The sequence below is a fragment of the Entelurus aequoreus genome, linkage group LG06, assembly GCF_033978785.1.
Source record: "Entelurus aequoreus isolate RoL-2023_Sb linkage group LG06, RoL_Eaeq_v1.1, whole genome shotgun sequence".
Lineage (NCBI taxonomy): Eukaryota > Metazoa > Chordata > Actinopteri > Syngnathiformes > Syngnathidae > Entelurus > Entelurus aequoreus.
This window is the reverse complement of record NC_084736.1, coordinates 27,265,102-27,282,601: the sequence shown is the minus strand read 5'-3', so window position 1 is coordinate 27,282,601 and position 17,500 is coordinate 27,265,102. Positions and strand designations below refer to the sequence as shown.

General features: G+C 41.5%; 2 protein-coding genes across 2 annotated transcripts in view; one reads left to right on the top strand and one right to left on the bottom strand.

The window, feature by feature from the left end:
• LOC133652725 (alpha-1,6-mannosylglycoprotein 6-beta-N-acetylglucosaminyltransferase B-like) overlaps positions 1–17,500 on the bottom strand; it is a 651,209-nt gene that overhangs the window by 371,103 nt on the left and 262,606 nt on the right. The gene's annotated exons all lie outside the window — the stretch shown is intronic.
• The window catches only part of LOC133651504 (S-modulin-like), a 16,184-nt gene continuing 9,572 nt past the window's right edge, over positions 10,889–17,500 (top strand). The window contains exon 1 of the mRNA XM_062049458.1: positions 10,889–11,321. Coding sequence (XP_061905442.1) covers positions 10,941–11,321 — 381 coding nt within the window. The 5' untranslated portion in view covers positions 10,889–10,940. The remainder of the gene's footprint in view (positions 11,322–17,500) is intronic.

The following is a 17,500-nucleotide window of genomic DNA, read 5'->3' as shown; positions in this document are numbered from 1 at the left end:
TTCAACAGGGAAGTGGAGAAAGCTAAATCTGTGTACTCTAACCGTCTACAGGAACAGTTCCGCTCCAATGATTCTGCGGCAGTTTGGAGAGGTCTAAGGGCCCTTACGAACTATAAGCCCAAAACCCCCCAGCCCCTGAATGACCGGACTCTCGCTCAGGGCCTCAACACACATTACTGTCCTCATGAACGGCCTTCAGCTCATCAAAGCCATGCTCCCCCCACCATCACCCTCCCCACCAATGCCAGCACTTCATTAAAGGAGTTAAAGGACTTAAAGGACTCCAAGGACATCACAGGACTCCAAAAACATCATAGGACTGTACAGGCCCTCTCCATCAAAGAAGAGGATGTACGCCGGCAGTTCTTGAAGCTGAATACGCAGAAGGCCCCCGGGCCGGATGGTGTCTCCCCCTCCACTCTCAGACACTGTGCGGACCAGCTGGCTCCTGTCTTCACTGACATTTTTAACACCTCTCTGGAGCTATGCCACGTGCTGTCCTGCTTTAAGACCTCCACCATTGTCCCTGTCCCCAAGAAAGCACGGATCACAGGACTAAATGACTACAGGCCGGTCGCGCTGACGTCTGTGGTCATGAAGTCCTTTGAGCGCTTGGTCCTGCCCCACCTCAAAGACATCACCGCCCCCCTCCTGGACCCACGGCAGTTCGCCTACAGAGCCAACAGGTCTGTGGATGATGCATTGAACCTGGCCCTCCACTTCATCCTGGAGCATCTGGACTCCCCAGGAACCTACACTAGGATCCTGTGTGTGGACTTCAGCTCTGCCTTCAACACCATCCTCCCTGGACTGCTACGAGACAAGCTCTACCAGCTCAGCGTGCCCGACTCCCTCTGCAGTTGGATCAATGACTTCCTGACAGACCGAAGACAGCACGTACGGCTGGGGAAGATTGTCTCGGACCGTCGAACCACAAACACTGGTACTCCTCAGGGCTGTGTACTCTCCCCCTGGCTCTTCTCCCAGTATACAAACTGCTGCACCTCCAGTCACCAATCCGTAAAACTGCTCAAATTTGCGGATGACACCACCCTCATCGGGCTCATCTCGAATGGCGATGAGTCCGCCTACAGGAGAGAGGTGGACCGGCTGACGTCCTGGTGCAGCCTCAACAACCTGGAGCTGAACCCCCAGAAAACAGTGGAGATGATCATGGACTTCAGGAAAGTCACAGCCCCACCATCCCCCCTCACCCTGATTGACTCTTCCACCCCCGTCCCCATTGTGGACTCCTTCCGTTTCTTGGGCACCACCATCACCCAGGACCTCAAGTGGGAGCCGACCATCGGCTCCCTCATCAAGAAGGCCCAGCAGAGGATGTACTTCCTGCGGCAGCTGAGGAAACTTAAGGTGCCGACCGCGATGCTGGTGCAGTTTTACTCAGCCATCCTAGAGTCCATCCTGACCTCCTCCATCACAGTGTGGTTCCCCGGCGCCACAGTCCAGGATAAGAATAGACTGCGGCGCATCGTACATGCTGCTGAGAAGGTGATTGGCTGCAAGCTCCCATCCCTCCAGGACTTGTTCTCCTCCAGGACCAGGAGGCGTGTGGGTCGGATCACAGCTGACTCTTCTCACCCTGGACACAAACTATTCTCCCCTCTCCCCTCAGGCAGGAGACTACGCTCCATCCAGACCCACACCTCCCGCCACCTGAACAGTTTTTTCCCCTCGGCCATCAGGCAAATGAACAATAACTCCTAACAGTAGCTCCTTGAATTCCTTGAATTCCTTCTAAGTCTATCTGATACCTCAGTTACAGCTCTTTTTATTACCAAATATGTGTTATATGTGTTTTATGTTGCACGATTGTGTGTGTGTGCAGAAAACATCGCACAGGGCGATGTGATGCGTCTAGTGCAGTAGCCTTGGAGTAGTAGTACCTGTAGTTAGTGCATGCTGCATGCCGCTTTTGCTTGCTATGCTGCATGCTGCTTCTGCCTGATACTCATTGCTTTCAGCTAGTGCCGCCGGCTAGCCCTCTGTCTCAGAGGGCGAAAAGAGGAGCCGAGTGCATAAGCCTCCTCAGCCGGTACATAGCCTCTCCATTGTCAAGACTCGTACATGCCTCCTCGTGGCCACACACGGTAACTGGAACCTCGCGGTTCCAGGCTAAGTTGTACGGGATCTCGGAGCAGCAGGGGGCCCCAGAGACGGGGCATGCAGGCCCACCGGTGTGTGGACATGCCCTGGTGCCCAGTCAACCCCTGTCCCAGCTATGGGTAAATAACCCCAGCTATGGGCGAATAGTGAAAACCGCCTCAACGGTGGACCAGGCGGAAGATGGCGGCAGCGGAATGCACCACAACGGCTGGGAAGGCGGATGAAGGCTGCAGCAAAGACGGGTCCCCAGTCGTCTTGGTCTCCATGCCACTGGACCCTGGCCCGCTCAATGCCAAGGACTGTGTGGTGGCTGACCGTGCACCAGTCTCCCCACATTAAAAGATTCCACGCACAGGCGTCCTCCATATAGGGAATCCACCCTAACATCCCGGATGGAGGACAGTCATACTCGTTTCGAGTGACCGCCGACGACGATGTTGCACGATTGCACAAAGAAAAATTCCTAGTTTGTGAACCCGTTGTCAAACAATGGCAAAACTATTCTGATTCTGAGATATATATATATATATATATATATATATATATGTGTGTGTGTGTGTATATATATATATATATATATATATATATATATATATATATATATATATATATATATATATATATATATATATATATATATATATATATATATATATATATATATATATATAAGGTCGGGTCGCGGGGGAAGCAGCCTAAGCAGGGAAGCCCAGACTTTCCTCTCCCCAGCCACTTCGTCCAGCTCTTCCCGGGGGATCTCGAGGCGTTCCCAGGCCAGCCGGGAGACATAGTCTTCCCAACGTGTCCTGGGTCTTCCCCGTGGCCTTCTACCGGTCGGACGTGCATCCTGACCAGATGCCCGAACCACCTCATCTGGCTCCTCTCGATGTGGAGGAGCAGCGGCTTTACTTTGAGCTCCCCCCGGATGGCAGAGCTTCTCACCCTATTTCTAAGGGAGAGCCCCAACACCCGGCGGAGGAAACTTATTTTGGCCGCTTGTACCCGTGATCTTGTCCTTTCGGTCATAACCCAAAGCGCATGACCATAGCTGAAGATGGAAACGTAGATCGACCGGTAAATTGAGAGCTTTGCCTTCCGGATCAGCTCCTTCTTCACCACAACGGATCAATACAGCGTCCGTATTACTGAAGACGCCGCACCGATCCGCCTGTCGATCTCACGATCCACTCTTCCCTCACTCGTGAACAAGAGTCCGAGGTACTTGAACTCCTCCACTTGGGGCAGGACCTCCTCCCCAACCCGGAGATGGCAGTCCACCCTATATATATATATATATATATATATATATATATATATATATATATATACACTGTATATATACACACACACGTACGTTACAACACCCTTACCGATGTGTTTGATGTAATTTGGCATACTAATTTTGATGTGGCTGGATGCCAACAAGACCGCGTCAAACACACAGCAAGTTCAATGCAGGAAGTAACGTTTTACTAATGAAAGCAAGAAACAGCACCACACTAAATAAACCTACTATTGAATAGGAAGAGGCAACATCACACAGTAAACAACATGTAGGCTAAGTACACACACACATACACACACTTCTACTACCACTACAAGGTAATAATGAATTCCAAATCAATGATTACACATCACTTGGCAACAGGCACCGCCTTTTAAAGGAACACACTTACTCACTCAACTCTCATGAAACGTCTCTCAACTGCTAATGCCAGATGTTTGAAGTTTTTTTGTTTTACTTTTTTTATGTAACATATACATTATACTGAACAAAAAAAATAAAAAAATAAAAATAATATATATATATATATATATATATATATATATATATATATATATATATATATATATATATATATATATATATATATATATATATATATATATATATATATATATATATATATATATATATATATATATATATATATATATATGTATACACATACACACACTATACTGCCAAAAGTATTTGGCCACCTGCCTTGACTCACATATGAACTTGAAGTGCCATCCCTGGGAAGGCTGTCCACAAGATTTTCGACCATTCTTCCAAAAGCGCATTGGTCACACACTGATGTTGGTCGAGAAAGCCGGACTCTCAGTCTCCATTCTAATTCATCCCAAAGGTGTTCTATTGGGTTCAGGTCAGGACTCTGTGTAGGCCAGTCAAGTTCATCCACACCAGACTCTGTCATCCATGTCTTTATGGACCTTGCTTTGTGCACTGGTGCACAGTCATGTTGGAAGAGGAAGGGGCCCGCTCCAAACTGTTCCCACAAGGTTGGGAGCATGGAATTGTCCAAAATGTTTTGGTATCCTGGAGCATTCAAAGTTCCTTTCACTGGAACTAAGGGGCCAAGCCCAACTCCTGAAAAACAACCTCACACTATAATTCCTCCTCCACCAAATTTCACACTCGGCACAATGCAGTCCGAAATGTACCGTTCTCCTGGCAACCTCCAAACCCAGATTTGTCCATCAGATTGCCAAATGGAAAAGCATGATTCATCACTCAAGAGAACACGTCTCCACTCCTCAGGAGTCCAGTGGCGACGTGCTTTACACCACTGCATCCGACGCTTTGCATTGGACTTGGTGATGTATGGCTTAGATGCAGCTGCTCCGCCATGGAAACCCATTCCATGAAGCTCTTTGCGTGCTGTACGTGGGCTAATTGGAAGGTCACATGAAGTTTGGATCTCTGTAGCAACTGACTGTGCAGAAAGTCGGTGACCTCTTTGCACTATGCGCTTCAGCATCCGCTGACCCCTCTCTGCCAGTTTACGTGGCCTACCACTTCATGGCTGAGTTGCTGTTGTTCCCAAACTCTTCCATTTTCTTATAATAAAGCTGACAGTTGACTTTGGAATATTTAGGAGCAAAGACATTTCACAACTGGATTTTCTGCACAGGTGGCATCCTAAGACAGTTCCACGCTGGAAATCACTGAGAGTGGTACATTCTTTCACAAATGTTTGTAGAAACAGTCTCCATGCCTAAGTGCTTGATTTTATACACCTGTGGCCGGGCCAAGTGATTAGGACACCTGATTCTCATCATTTGATTGGGTGGCCAAATACTTCTGGCGATTTAGTATATGTATATATATATATATATATATATATATATATATATATATATATATATATATATATATATATATATATATATATATATATATATATATTATTCAACATTCAACACTTCAGGTCTATCCGTTGTTATAAAGTATCGTTTAAATGTTTTTTGCACTTTTTGTCAAAGAAAAGCTTTTTTTGTTTTTTTTTAGAGCAAAAACAAAATGTGCATTTTTCCCCCCAAAAAAACAATTAAAAGTGTAATATTTGATGTGAAGTAATAAGATCCAACCAAAAGGGCCACACTCCTTAAAATGTTAAAAATAACTTGTAATTATTCTTATTTTTAACTTTCAAGACTTAAATCTCTTGATCATCTTCAGATATAACCATTGATTAAAAGTTGTATGTTTTGTTTGTTTTTCTGTATGCCATTTTTGTCAAAGAAAACTTTATTTTTTTATTGCAAAAACACAACATATGCAATATTTACCTCAAATAATATTTCAAATCGGAATAATTTAAAACAACATTGATTTTGATTCATTATTATTTTTGAGCAATGACAGTTTAAAAAAAATCCAACAAAAAGGGCCCCATTCATTAAAATGTTAAAAATAACTTACTTTTTGTCAGAAAAATTGTATTTAAATTATCAAAAAACTTTCCATTCTGAGTTCCCAATGAACAGACAAGAAGCTGACTCTGCTGCACCAAGCCAAACGCTTGGAAGATTCCGCTGTGTACGATAGAAACAGACGGGAGGGGTCATCCATTGTCCTCAAAAACCTGCCAAAGCTGAATCTACGACAAGCCCAAGCCCGAGGGATCTTCTTCTTTTGTCTTCTCATGTGACCGAAAACAAGGACTGTTTACATACTACCCAATCCTGTTGAGAAATGTGTTGTTGCGTAAACATTGAACATCTAAATAAAAGAGAAGACGAAAACCTTCTTCGTCAGAGCGTGGTGCAGGACTGTACAGAAAGTACAGTGGCCATGTCTCTCCTCAATATTGAGTCCAAATTTAATTCTGTGTTTGAACCTGACACTTTTTTTTTTTTCAACTTTCAACACTTAAATCTCTTGATCATCTTCAGATATATCCGTTGATTATAAGTTTTTATGATTGTTTTATGTTTTGTTTCTTTTGTTTTATGCCATTTTTGTCAAAGAAAACTTTCTTTTTTTATGGCAAACACTCACAAATGCAACATTTCCCCCAAATAAGATTTCAAAGTGGAATATTTGATGTGAAGTAATTGGAGCCTTGAATAGGTCAATAATTCAAAACAACATTGATTTTGATTCATTATTATTTTTTGAGCAATGACAGTTCAGACTGCATGGCAGCTTTGTGTTATTAGAGTCAACATTGCAACGTTTTCTCATTACATTTCACCTGTATGCACTTTGATTCCACTTTTTTATGTTTTTTTAATTAGTTTTTTATGTTGTTTTTCCTTTTTTTTCTTTTAGTAATATTTTATAGTATTTTTTAAATGGATCGCATCTGCTTTGGACAAAACTACAAATGATGAGTCCTGCAGGGACACTCATGGACTTTTATTTCTATTTGATAAGTAAGAAGACAAAGTAATCTTCCTGCTTTGTTACGTCACGGAATTACTTGTCCACCTGCCAAATGCCCCCCGGGGAGGATGAGCATTGTGTGCGCCGGGACAAAAAGAGCTCCTGAATGTAATGAGGTTATGTCAAAGTCCCCGAGGACATTTTTAAAGATTAAATTAATCTGGTTTGGTGAAAGTAGGCATGCAGGATGAACACGCAGGATTACGCCGCGGAGGCCAAAACACAATCTGAAAGAGGCGTTCACGTTTATTACCTTGCTGCGGTCAAAGGAGCAGCGAGAGCTGAGCACAACATGAAACCATGATGACCAAAAAACACTTGGGGTCTAATCTACTAAAATCCAAATAGCAGGCGTTAAGCAGCGTATGCAAAATATAAAATTGTGTGTACTATGTGCAGTGTTCGGAAAATTACTTTTTAAAAGTAATTGATAATATTTACTCATTACTTTCACAAAAAAGTATGTGAATTACTAATGGAATTGCTCTTAAATAAATGTTCTTAATTTAAAAAAAATATAAACACAACACTTTTGGTTTTGCTCCCATTTTTCATGAGTTGAATTCAAAGATTTAAAACTTTTACTATATAAATAAAAGACTGATTCCTTTCAAATATTGTTCACAAATCGGTCTAAATCTGTGTTAGTGAGCATTTATTCTTTGCCAAAATAATCTATCTCACCTCACAGGTGTGGCATATCAAGATGCTGATTAAACAGCATGATTATTGCACGGTGTGCCTTAGGCTGCCCACAATAAAAGACCACTCTGAAATGTGCAGTTTTATCACACAACACGATGCCACAGATGTCGCAAGTTTTGAGGGAGCGTGCAAGAATGTCCACCAGAGCTGTTGCCCGTGAATTGAATGTCCATTTCTCTACCATAAGCTGTCTCCAAAGGCGTTTCAGAGAATTTGGCAGTACATCCAACCGGCCTCACAACCGCAGACCACGTGTAACCACACCAGCTCAGGACCACCACATCCAGCTTTTGCATCTCCATGATCGTCCGAGACCAGCCACCCAGACAGCTGCTGCAACAATCGGTTTCATACCGACAGCCATCAGACTGTATAATGCATATGTTCCTTGACTGCACTTAAATGTAGAGTATATGTAGAATATATTCATAGTATTTATATATTATATATTATATATATAATATGTTATACTGTATATATTATATTATTTATTATTATTCTTTGGGCAGCACGGTGGCAGAGGGGTTAGTGCGTCTGCCTCACAATACGAAGGTCCTGAGTAGTCGTGAGTTCAATCCCGGCCTCGGGATCTTTCTGTGTGGAGTTTGCATGTTCTCCCCGTGACTGCGTGGGTTCCCTCCGGGTACTCCGGCTTCCTCCCACCTCCAAAGACATGCACCTGGGGATAGGTTGATTGGCAACACTAAATTGGCCCTAGTGTGTGAATGTGAGTGTGAATGTTGTCTGTCTATCTGTGTTGGCCCTGCGATGAGGTGGCGACTTGTCCAGGGTGTACCCCGCCTTCCTCCCGATTGTAGCTGAGATAGGCTCCAGCGCCCCCCGCGACCCCAAAAGGGACAAGCGGTAGAAAATGGATGGATGGATTATTATTCTTGTCTATTGTGAGCGAACTGTGGTGCTGAATTTCCCCCAGGGATCAATAAAGTACTTTCTATTCTATTCTATTCTATTCTATAACCAAAGAATTTCTGCATAAGCTGTGAAAAACCGTCTCAGGGAAGTTCATCTGCATGCTCGTCGTCCTAATCGGGTTCTCCACCTGACTGCAGTTCATCATCCCAACCGACTTGAGTGGGCAAATGCTCACATTCGATGGCGTCTGGGGTTCTCTTCACTGATGAATCCCAGTTTTCACTGTTTAAGGCAGATGGTAGACAGCGTGTGTGGCGTCGTGTGGGAGAGTGGTTTGCTGTTGTCGATGTTGTGAATGCATTTGATTGATGGCCTTTTGAATACCGTGACCACATCCTGAGGCTCATTGTTGTACCATTCACCTCATGTTGCAGCATGACAATGACCATGTTGCAAGAATCTGTACACAATTCCTGGAAGGTGAAACCATCTCAGTTCTTGCATGGCCAGCATACTCACCGGACATGTCACCCATTGAGCATGTTTGGGAGGCTGTGGATCGGCGTATACGACAACGTGTTTCACTTCCTGCCAATATCCAGCAACTTGGCACAGCCATTAAAGAGAAGTGGACCAACATTCCACAGGCCTCAATCCACAACCTGATCAACTCTATGCCAAGGAGATGTGTTGCACTGTGTGGTCACACCAGATACTGACTGCTTTTCTGACCCCCCCAGTCCCCCAATAAAGCAAACCTGCTCATTTCAGAGTGGCCTTTTATTGTGGGCAGTTTAAGGCAAGCCTGTGCAATAATCATGTTGTTTAATCAGCATCTTGATATGCCACACCTGATGGATTATCTTGGCAAAGAAGAAATGCTCACTAACACAGATTTAGACAGATTTGTGAAAATATTTGAGAGAAATACGTGTTTATGTGTATATAGTAAAAGTTTTACATCTTTGAACTCTTAACTAAGAAAATAAGAGCATAGACAGGAAATAACAGATAGAAAAATACAACCTGCATGTCCTGTGCAGTATGAAGAATTGTATCATAAAAACTTGCATGCGATGTATAAATGGGTACCCAATTCTGCAAGAACTGTATACTTATAGGTACCAACTGAATTCTGTCGCTACTACCAGGTAGTGATTCGCATGAAATCAAACCGTTTCATGTTTTGTTTGCCATATTTTTTTGCATGTGACGTTATGCTCAGCTGCAGACTCAAACACTTGGCGGGAAAACAAGCGTATTCACAGCAAACTGCCTCAAAGTAATGTTGCAATTTCCAATGACAGCAAAGCACGTATGCCTGATAGAAAACACTTAAAAGTAATGCACTAATTTTTAAAAAGGGCTAGCTCGATGCTAATTTACATTGGCTATGCTGTACACCTGCTACTGATTAGCATTGGTAATTTTACATTTAGCAAAAATTACATGTTCGTTACAATCAAACAGCTGGTGTGTAATAAGTTCACTACTTACAGTATAAACGCTTTGTAGGACTCAACAAAAGATTAGGTACATTCCACTCAATGGCAAAGACTACGGATAAACTGAAATGAAGGCATACTTGCAAATGACAAGTGTAAGAAAACTGAACATAACAACTGGACAGCACATGTATTATTAGTATTATTAATATTATTACTAAAACCAATTAAGCAAACAAATGGAGCAATATAAATACCAATAAAACTATTGATAATGAATAATAATAACAATAATCATGTCTATTATCAACAATACAATTGTTCAAAATACAACAATACATATATGTAATGTAAACTTGAATTACAAAAGAAAGCAGATAAATGGAGGGGAAGAAAGAGAAGTGAACTGTATTAACCTTGTAGATTGTTATAGTAACAATAGGTTATTTGTGATATTTCTAAACCACTAATGTAAGGTGGGTGAAGTGCCTTGCCCAAGGACACAACAGCAGTCTGAACCACCAACCTTCGATCTGCCCTACCTCTTGAGCCACTGCAGGGATGTAAGGACGTTTTTTTGTTGCCATGGAAACCTGTCCATCCGTATGGAGGTGTTCACTAGATAACTTCCCTTCTTCTGGTCTCTGTGGAAACCGAGTGTCCATCGAGAAGTGTTGGTTCAGGACCAGACCTGTTGCTGATGTTCAACGTGTTAAAAGACATCCATCCATCCATTCATCCATCTTCTTCTGCTTATCCAAAGTCGCGTCGCGGGAGCAGCAGCCTAAGCAGAGAAGCCCAGACTTCCCTCTCCCCAGCTACTTGGTCCAGCTCTTCCCGGAAGGTCCCGAGGTGTGGGTCTTCCCCGTGGTCTTACACCGGTCGGAGGTGCCCAGGGAGGAGTTGAAAGACATCCAAAGTTGTAAAGATCTCACTGCTGGTGGTTCTTCTTCTGACGCTGCAAGTTGTCTTTACACCGGACGTGTTTAATCCTCTTCTTAGGTGTCATAGCGCAGTGACGTGGTCATCTTCTAAATCTGCTACAGAGCCGTCTGGATGATCATAATCTCCTCTGCTGCTGCGCTGAACACAGCCAAGAAGAAGAAGAAGAAGAAGGAATGGGGAACACAAAGAGCAGCACGTTGTCCAAGGAGCTCCTGGAGGAGCTGAAGTCCAACACCAAGTACTCTGAGGCCGAGCTGTGCAGCTGGTACCAGTCTTTCCTGAAGGAATGTCCCGGTGGAAAGATCAGCAAGGAGCAGTTTGAGGGCATCTACGCCAGCTTCTTCCCCAACGCTGACCCCAGCGCCTACGCCAGACACGTCTTCAGGAGCTTCGACACCAACGCCGACGGCACCCTAGACTTCAAGGAGTACATCGTGGCGCTGCACCTGACCTCGGGCGGTCGGACCCTGCAGAAGCTGGAGTGGGCCTTCGCCCTTTACGACGTGGACGGCAACGGGACCATCAGCAAGAGCGAAATCCTGGAGATTGTCAGGGTAAGAACGTCTTTTTGGCCTGGCTAATGCGTTGATGACTTCCTTCCTGTAAAACACGGGCGCATGCCACAGAACTAACCACGCCCACATGCACAAAAGCCAAAGAAAAAGCTTGATTGAAGACAAAAAGGGCTGTGTGCCATTGGGTGTTGGTCAAAAGTCACGTGACGTTGCTGCAACCCTCGTCACACAGGTGGTGCAAAATGTGCTTGGTGCCAGCGGCGCGCGCCGCTCCCGACCTGACCACTCGTTTAAAGGCTTGATCTCACCGCCTTGAGGGCGAGGCTTGTAATTGAGGGGCAAGGGAGACGCAGCAGCCGCCCAAAGAACTAAACCCGCTACTCATAAATGTGTGGGTGTATATATATATATATGTATATATCATCGGCATCGCAGTCTCGGAAGACCATTGATTTCCTGTGCCTCGGAGTCAGGTCTTGTCGCAGCGTCTCCTGTGGCTGTGTAGGCCAATTCGTGAGAGACATTCCCGGCCGCAGATGTCACATATCCAGACCGGTCCCATAGATGTTACCGGTGTCGCAGAGCCCTGTTTCTTTCTCTTTGCCCTCTTAGCCTCATGGTGTTGGGCCAGGGTGGTTTCTGACTTGAGCAGCCCGCTGCGGAGTGCCTGCTGCCACTGAAGGCGGTCCTGGGCTGCATCTTCCCAGCTGTCGGGGCTGATGTCAAAAGACTTGAGGTCTTGTTTGCAGACGTCTTGTAACACAGCTGGGGACGGCCAATCTGCCTCTTGCCAGTTGTGAGTTCAGCATAGAGGATGTCCTTTGGGATTCGCCCATCGTCCATCCGCCGGACATGGCCCAGCCAGCGGAGACGTCGCTGCCTCAGTAAGGAGCACATGCTGGGAAGCTGTGCTCTTTCCAGGACTGATTGGTTTGTGATCCTGTCCCTCCAGGTGATGCCCAGTAGACACCTAAGGCAGCGAAGATGGAAGATGTTTAGCCGCCGCTCTTGGTGGGAGTATAGGGTCCAGGTTTCACTACCGTACAGTAGAGTGCTGGTGACACAGGCTCTGTACACCTGCACCTTAGTGTGGATAGTGAGCTTGCGGTTTTCCCATACTCTCGCTGTAAGCTTCCCAAAAGTTGAGGCAGCTTTTCCGATGCGGCCACTGAGTTCGGCATCGAGTGACAAGTTGTTGGTGATGGTGGAACCGAGGTAGGTGAAGGTGTTTACGACTTCCAGGGTGTAGTTGTTGATCAGTGGAGGCTGGTGACTTCCAGAATTGAGGAGGCCATTTTTTTCCGCTTGCTCACTTCACTCGCGATGGAATGTTCCCTGTTCTCTTATCTGTCTTTGTGCTGGCCAAAGGCATACTATTTGGAGTGTAAGCTACAGTCAGAAAGTTCTTGCTGATGCAATTCATTGTGCAGAGCTTAGCCTTGTGCCTTCCTGAAGAAATGACATTGCTGTAAGTCTATGAGCCTGCCTGATAATTAAGCTGAGAAATGACATTTGGATGTTATATAAACGCCAAGTGAACATGTGTAAAAGGCAGGAATTTTAATTATGTAGTTAAAAACAATTTTGTTTAGCTTACATTTTTCATTCTTCTACAGCTTCAACATGTAATCACCAATTTAATCAAGTTTAGCATATAAAAAAGATAAGATAACACTTTCTTTATCATATGTAGTTTTATTCAATATATTTAATATAAAATATGTAAAAATATGGTTCCAGTTGGCTTTATCTGCTGAGAAACACAGACAAAATGGAGTGTTATTACTACTGAGAACTAGTGGTGTAACACTGGTAGAGACATCTAATTAGTTCAACTCACATCTGGTTTAGCTGAGGGGCGGCATGCTCTCTCCTGGACTCCACTCCACAGGTTGGTGCTGGCTTGGTGCTGGCTTCATTTACTGAGAAATACTATAATAATCTCGCCGATTTCCGAGGTCGTTTTAAGCAAAAGTATTTGGCTATATGAGCTATAAACTTCACGGATGATAGCCAGGGGTGTTCTCTAAATTTCCTGAAAAGCACAAGTTGATAGGACACTCGTAGCCACTATGGCGAGTGTTTGTTTGACTGAAGTGGCTGGCGAATTCTCAAAATGGCTTCTGTGTTGAGTTTGAGTTTGAGTTTGAGTTTATTTCGAACATGCAAGCATACAACATGATACATCACAATTTCCAGTTTCTTTTCAACATGTTCGAAAAGGAGTAGGAAGAAGCAGAGCTTATTTAATCCTACCCCTTTTCTTTACATAACAGTTGCAAAACTTTTTGTTCACTTCCTGTTCACAATTTTTTCACAATAAACTCCATAAGTAATTACAATAAAAATAAATAAATAAATAATAGTAAGAATTTAATAATAATAATTGGTGAAGTAAGTCATATTTCATATGATGAGATAAGTAAGATTACTTTAAGAATGAATGAATGGATGGATGAAATAAATTGAGAATGTTTGTCATGGTTCTTCTTCATTGTACTTTGTAAACACTTTAAGTTTGAAGAGTTTCTTGAAGTGGATCATATTAGTACATTGTTTGATTGCTTTGCTTAATCCATTCCATAATTTAATTCCACATATTGATATACTGAAGGTCTTAAGTGTTGTACGTGCAAACAAATGTTTTAAATTACGTTTTTCTCTAAGATTATATTTCTCCTCTTTTTTTGAGAAGAATTGTTGTATATTCTTGGGTAGCAGGTTATAGTTTGCTTTGTGCATAATTTTAGCTGTTTGCAAATTCACTATGTCGTGGAATTTCAGTATTTTTGATTCAATAAATAAAGGGTTTGTATGTTCTCTATATCCAACATTATGTATAATTCTAACTGATCTTTTTTGTAACACCGTTAATGAATGAAGTGTACTTTTGTAATTATTTCCCCATATTTCTACACAGTAGCTCAGATATGGTAACACTAGTGAGCAGTAGAGAATATGAAGGGATTTTTGGTCTAGAACATGTTTTGCTTTATTCATTATTGACGTGTTTCTTGCAACTTTATGTTGTATATTTTTTACGTGAGATTTCCAGTTCAATTTATCATCAATCATTATACCTAGAAATTTGGTTTCGTTTACTCTTTCAATTTCTATTCCGTCTATTTGTATTTGTGTTTGACTTTCTCTTCTACTATTACCAAATAGCATTATTTTAGTTTTACTAAGATTCAACGATAGTCTGTTTTTGTCAAACCATCTTTTTAATTTGTTAATTTCTTCTGTTATTATTTGTATTATCTCCTGTGTGTTCTCTCCTGAACAAAACGCTGTTGTATCATCCGCAAATAATACTAACTTTAAATCTTTTGTAACTTTACAAATGTCATTTATATAGAGATTGAATAATTTAGGTCCTAGTATTGATCCCTGAGGTACACCACAGGATATATTTAGCGTTGTAGACGTGTGTTCGCCTAGCTTCACGTATTGTTTCCTGTTCGTTAGATAACTTCTTATCCAGTTTAAGACTAACCCTCTGATGCCATATCGTTCTAGTTTTTTGATTAAAATATTGTGATTAATTGTGTCAAATGCTTTAGTTAGATCCATAAAAACCGCTGCTGCACATTTTTTACTATCTATTGCATTGGTAATTTCTTCTGTAATTTCAATTAAAGCCATTGAAGTTGAAACATTAGCTCTGTATCCATATTGGTTCTCTTCGAGTATTCTATTTTTATTTATGAAACTTTCTAATCTGTTATTGAACAGTTTTTCAATGATTTTAGAAAATTGTGGAAGTAGAGAAACAGGTCTATAATTTGTAAATTGATGTTTATCTCCAGTCTTATAAATTGGTGCAACTTTAGCTATTTTCATTTTGTTTGGAAATGTACCTGTTTGAAATGATAGGTTACTAATATACATTAATGGTCCTGAGATCTCTTCAATAACCTTTTTTATCGTTTCCATATCAATTCCGTTACAATCAGTTGAAGTCTTAGATTTACATTTTTTCACGATTGTAACTATTTCCTCCTGTGTCACATTACTGAGGAACATGGAGTTGGGATTTCGTTCTATGGTATCATTATAGTCCTCAATTGGAACTGGGTCTGGAATCCTTTCTTCCAATTTCGGTCCAATATTTACAAAATAATTATTGAAGCTTTCAACTACTTCCTTTATGTTGTCATTTTTTTTATTTTCATCTAAAAAGTATTGAGGGTAGTCCCTCTTAGTTCCATTTTTAATAATGCTATTGAGGATGCCCCATGTTGCTCTCATATTATTTTTGTTCCTGTCCAATAATTCACTGTAATATTCTTTTCTACATGATCGTAGTATGTCTGTTAACTTGTTTTTATACTTTTTGTACTTAATTTCTGCCTCTATAGTTCTTTGTGCTATAAATTCTCTATATAGTGTATTCTTCTTCTTACAAGCATTTTTTAATCCTTTTGTCATCCATGGATGATTATTCTTTCTCTGCTTGTTACTGAGTTGTATCCATGGACAATGTTTGTCATAAAGTATTATGAACTTGTTTAAGAAATGTTCATATGCTTCATCAACCTCTTTTTCATTATACACATTGTCCCAATCTTGCTTTTGTAGCTCAATTTTGAAGGCAGTCATCCTCTTCTCTGTGCATAGTCTTCGAAATGTCCTTTTGTCTTCCATGTTCTTCTTGTAGTTTCCATTATATATTGTAAAAACTGGCAGATGATCACTAATGTCGCTTATAAGTAGACCACTTGTAGTGTTATTATCAAAATCATTGGTAAAAATATTATCAATAAGCGTGGCACAGTGTGCTGTGATTCTGCTTGGCCTTGTGATTTTAGGATATAGACTGATGCTGTACATTGTATCAATGAAGTCATCAATAGACTTTTGCTTGTTGGGGTTCAATAAGTCAATATTAAAGTCACCACATAAGAACATTATTCTTTCACCATTATCCATGTAAGTTGCCTTGATCCATTCTTCAAATGTTTCTATACTTGACTTAGGTGATCTATATATACAACTGATGAATATGTTTTTGCTTTTTTCCTGACATATTTCAATGGTTATACATTCTAAGATATTATCAATGGCAAATGACATGTTTTTTACCACTTTGTAGTTCAGGTTTTTCATCACGTACACAGCTACTCCTCCTCCATTTTTGTTGGTTCTGTTGATGTAGTTTAGTTCATATCCCTCCAGATCAAAATCTATTCCTTTTTTATCATCAATCCATGTTTCTGTGACAGCAATCACTTTGAAGGGTTCGTTGATGTGTTCCAAAAAGTTCTTAATGTTATTGTAATTTGCATACAAGCTTCTACTATTAAAATGAATAATTGACAATTTGTTATCACATTCAATGTTGCTATTATATTGATCATCTGTATAATAAAAACAACTATTACTGATGTGGGAGAAAAAATTTGTATCTGGATCTATATCATTTTCCAAATCCTGGTTTTTGTGATCTTTGTTGCAGAAATTTTTTAGTTCCATATTTTCTTGTTCAACAAACTTTGATGTTGTTTCAATAATCTCTATAAGTGTAGGTGGATGCAATCTTGAATCTAGGTCCTCTTGTTTAGTCGTCCCTTGGAACATAGTAGTGCCGATGCTGAATTTAGGTGCTTGTTTTCTGTCAGAGTCCATTATCATCGTTGTTGTGGTAGCTGTGTAAACTTTAAAAATTGTCCAGGTCCTTGATGTCATGGACAACAACAATTACTCTTGCTTCTGGACTTCCATTCAGCTTGATGTAGATTTTACAGTTGGCGCTCCAAGTTCCCTGGATTTTTCCCTGCCTTCTCAAGTCGCGTGCTTTCTTGGCGATTCCAGCATTGCGTTTTGTGAGATGCTCATTCATGTACACATTTGTTCCCTTCAGCTTCTTTCCCTGTCTCAGCAATGCCATTTTAGATTTTCTGTTTACGAGTTTCACAAGCACGACTGGAGTGGCGTTGTTGTTTCTTCCGTTCAGTGGGATGCATGTTTCGATGGTATTAATGTCAATTTCAATTTCTTTTGATTGCAGAAAGTTGACCACTTGCTGTTCTGCTGAGATCATATCCATTTCATCAGGTTCACCTTCATTATTCACAGCTTTCGCATAGGATCTTGGTTTAATTCGGTGCCCTGTCACGATGATATCATTCATTCGTTTATCCTGATCCATTTCATCTATGATGTTCCTCAGCATGTTGTTGTCTTCTTGAAGGATCTTCATTTGTTTGCTCATTTCA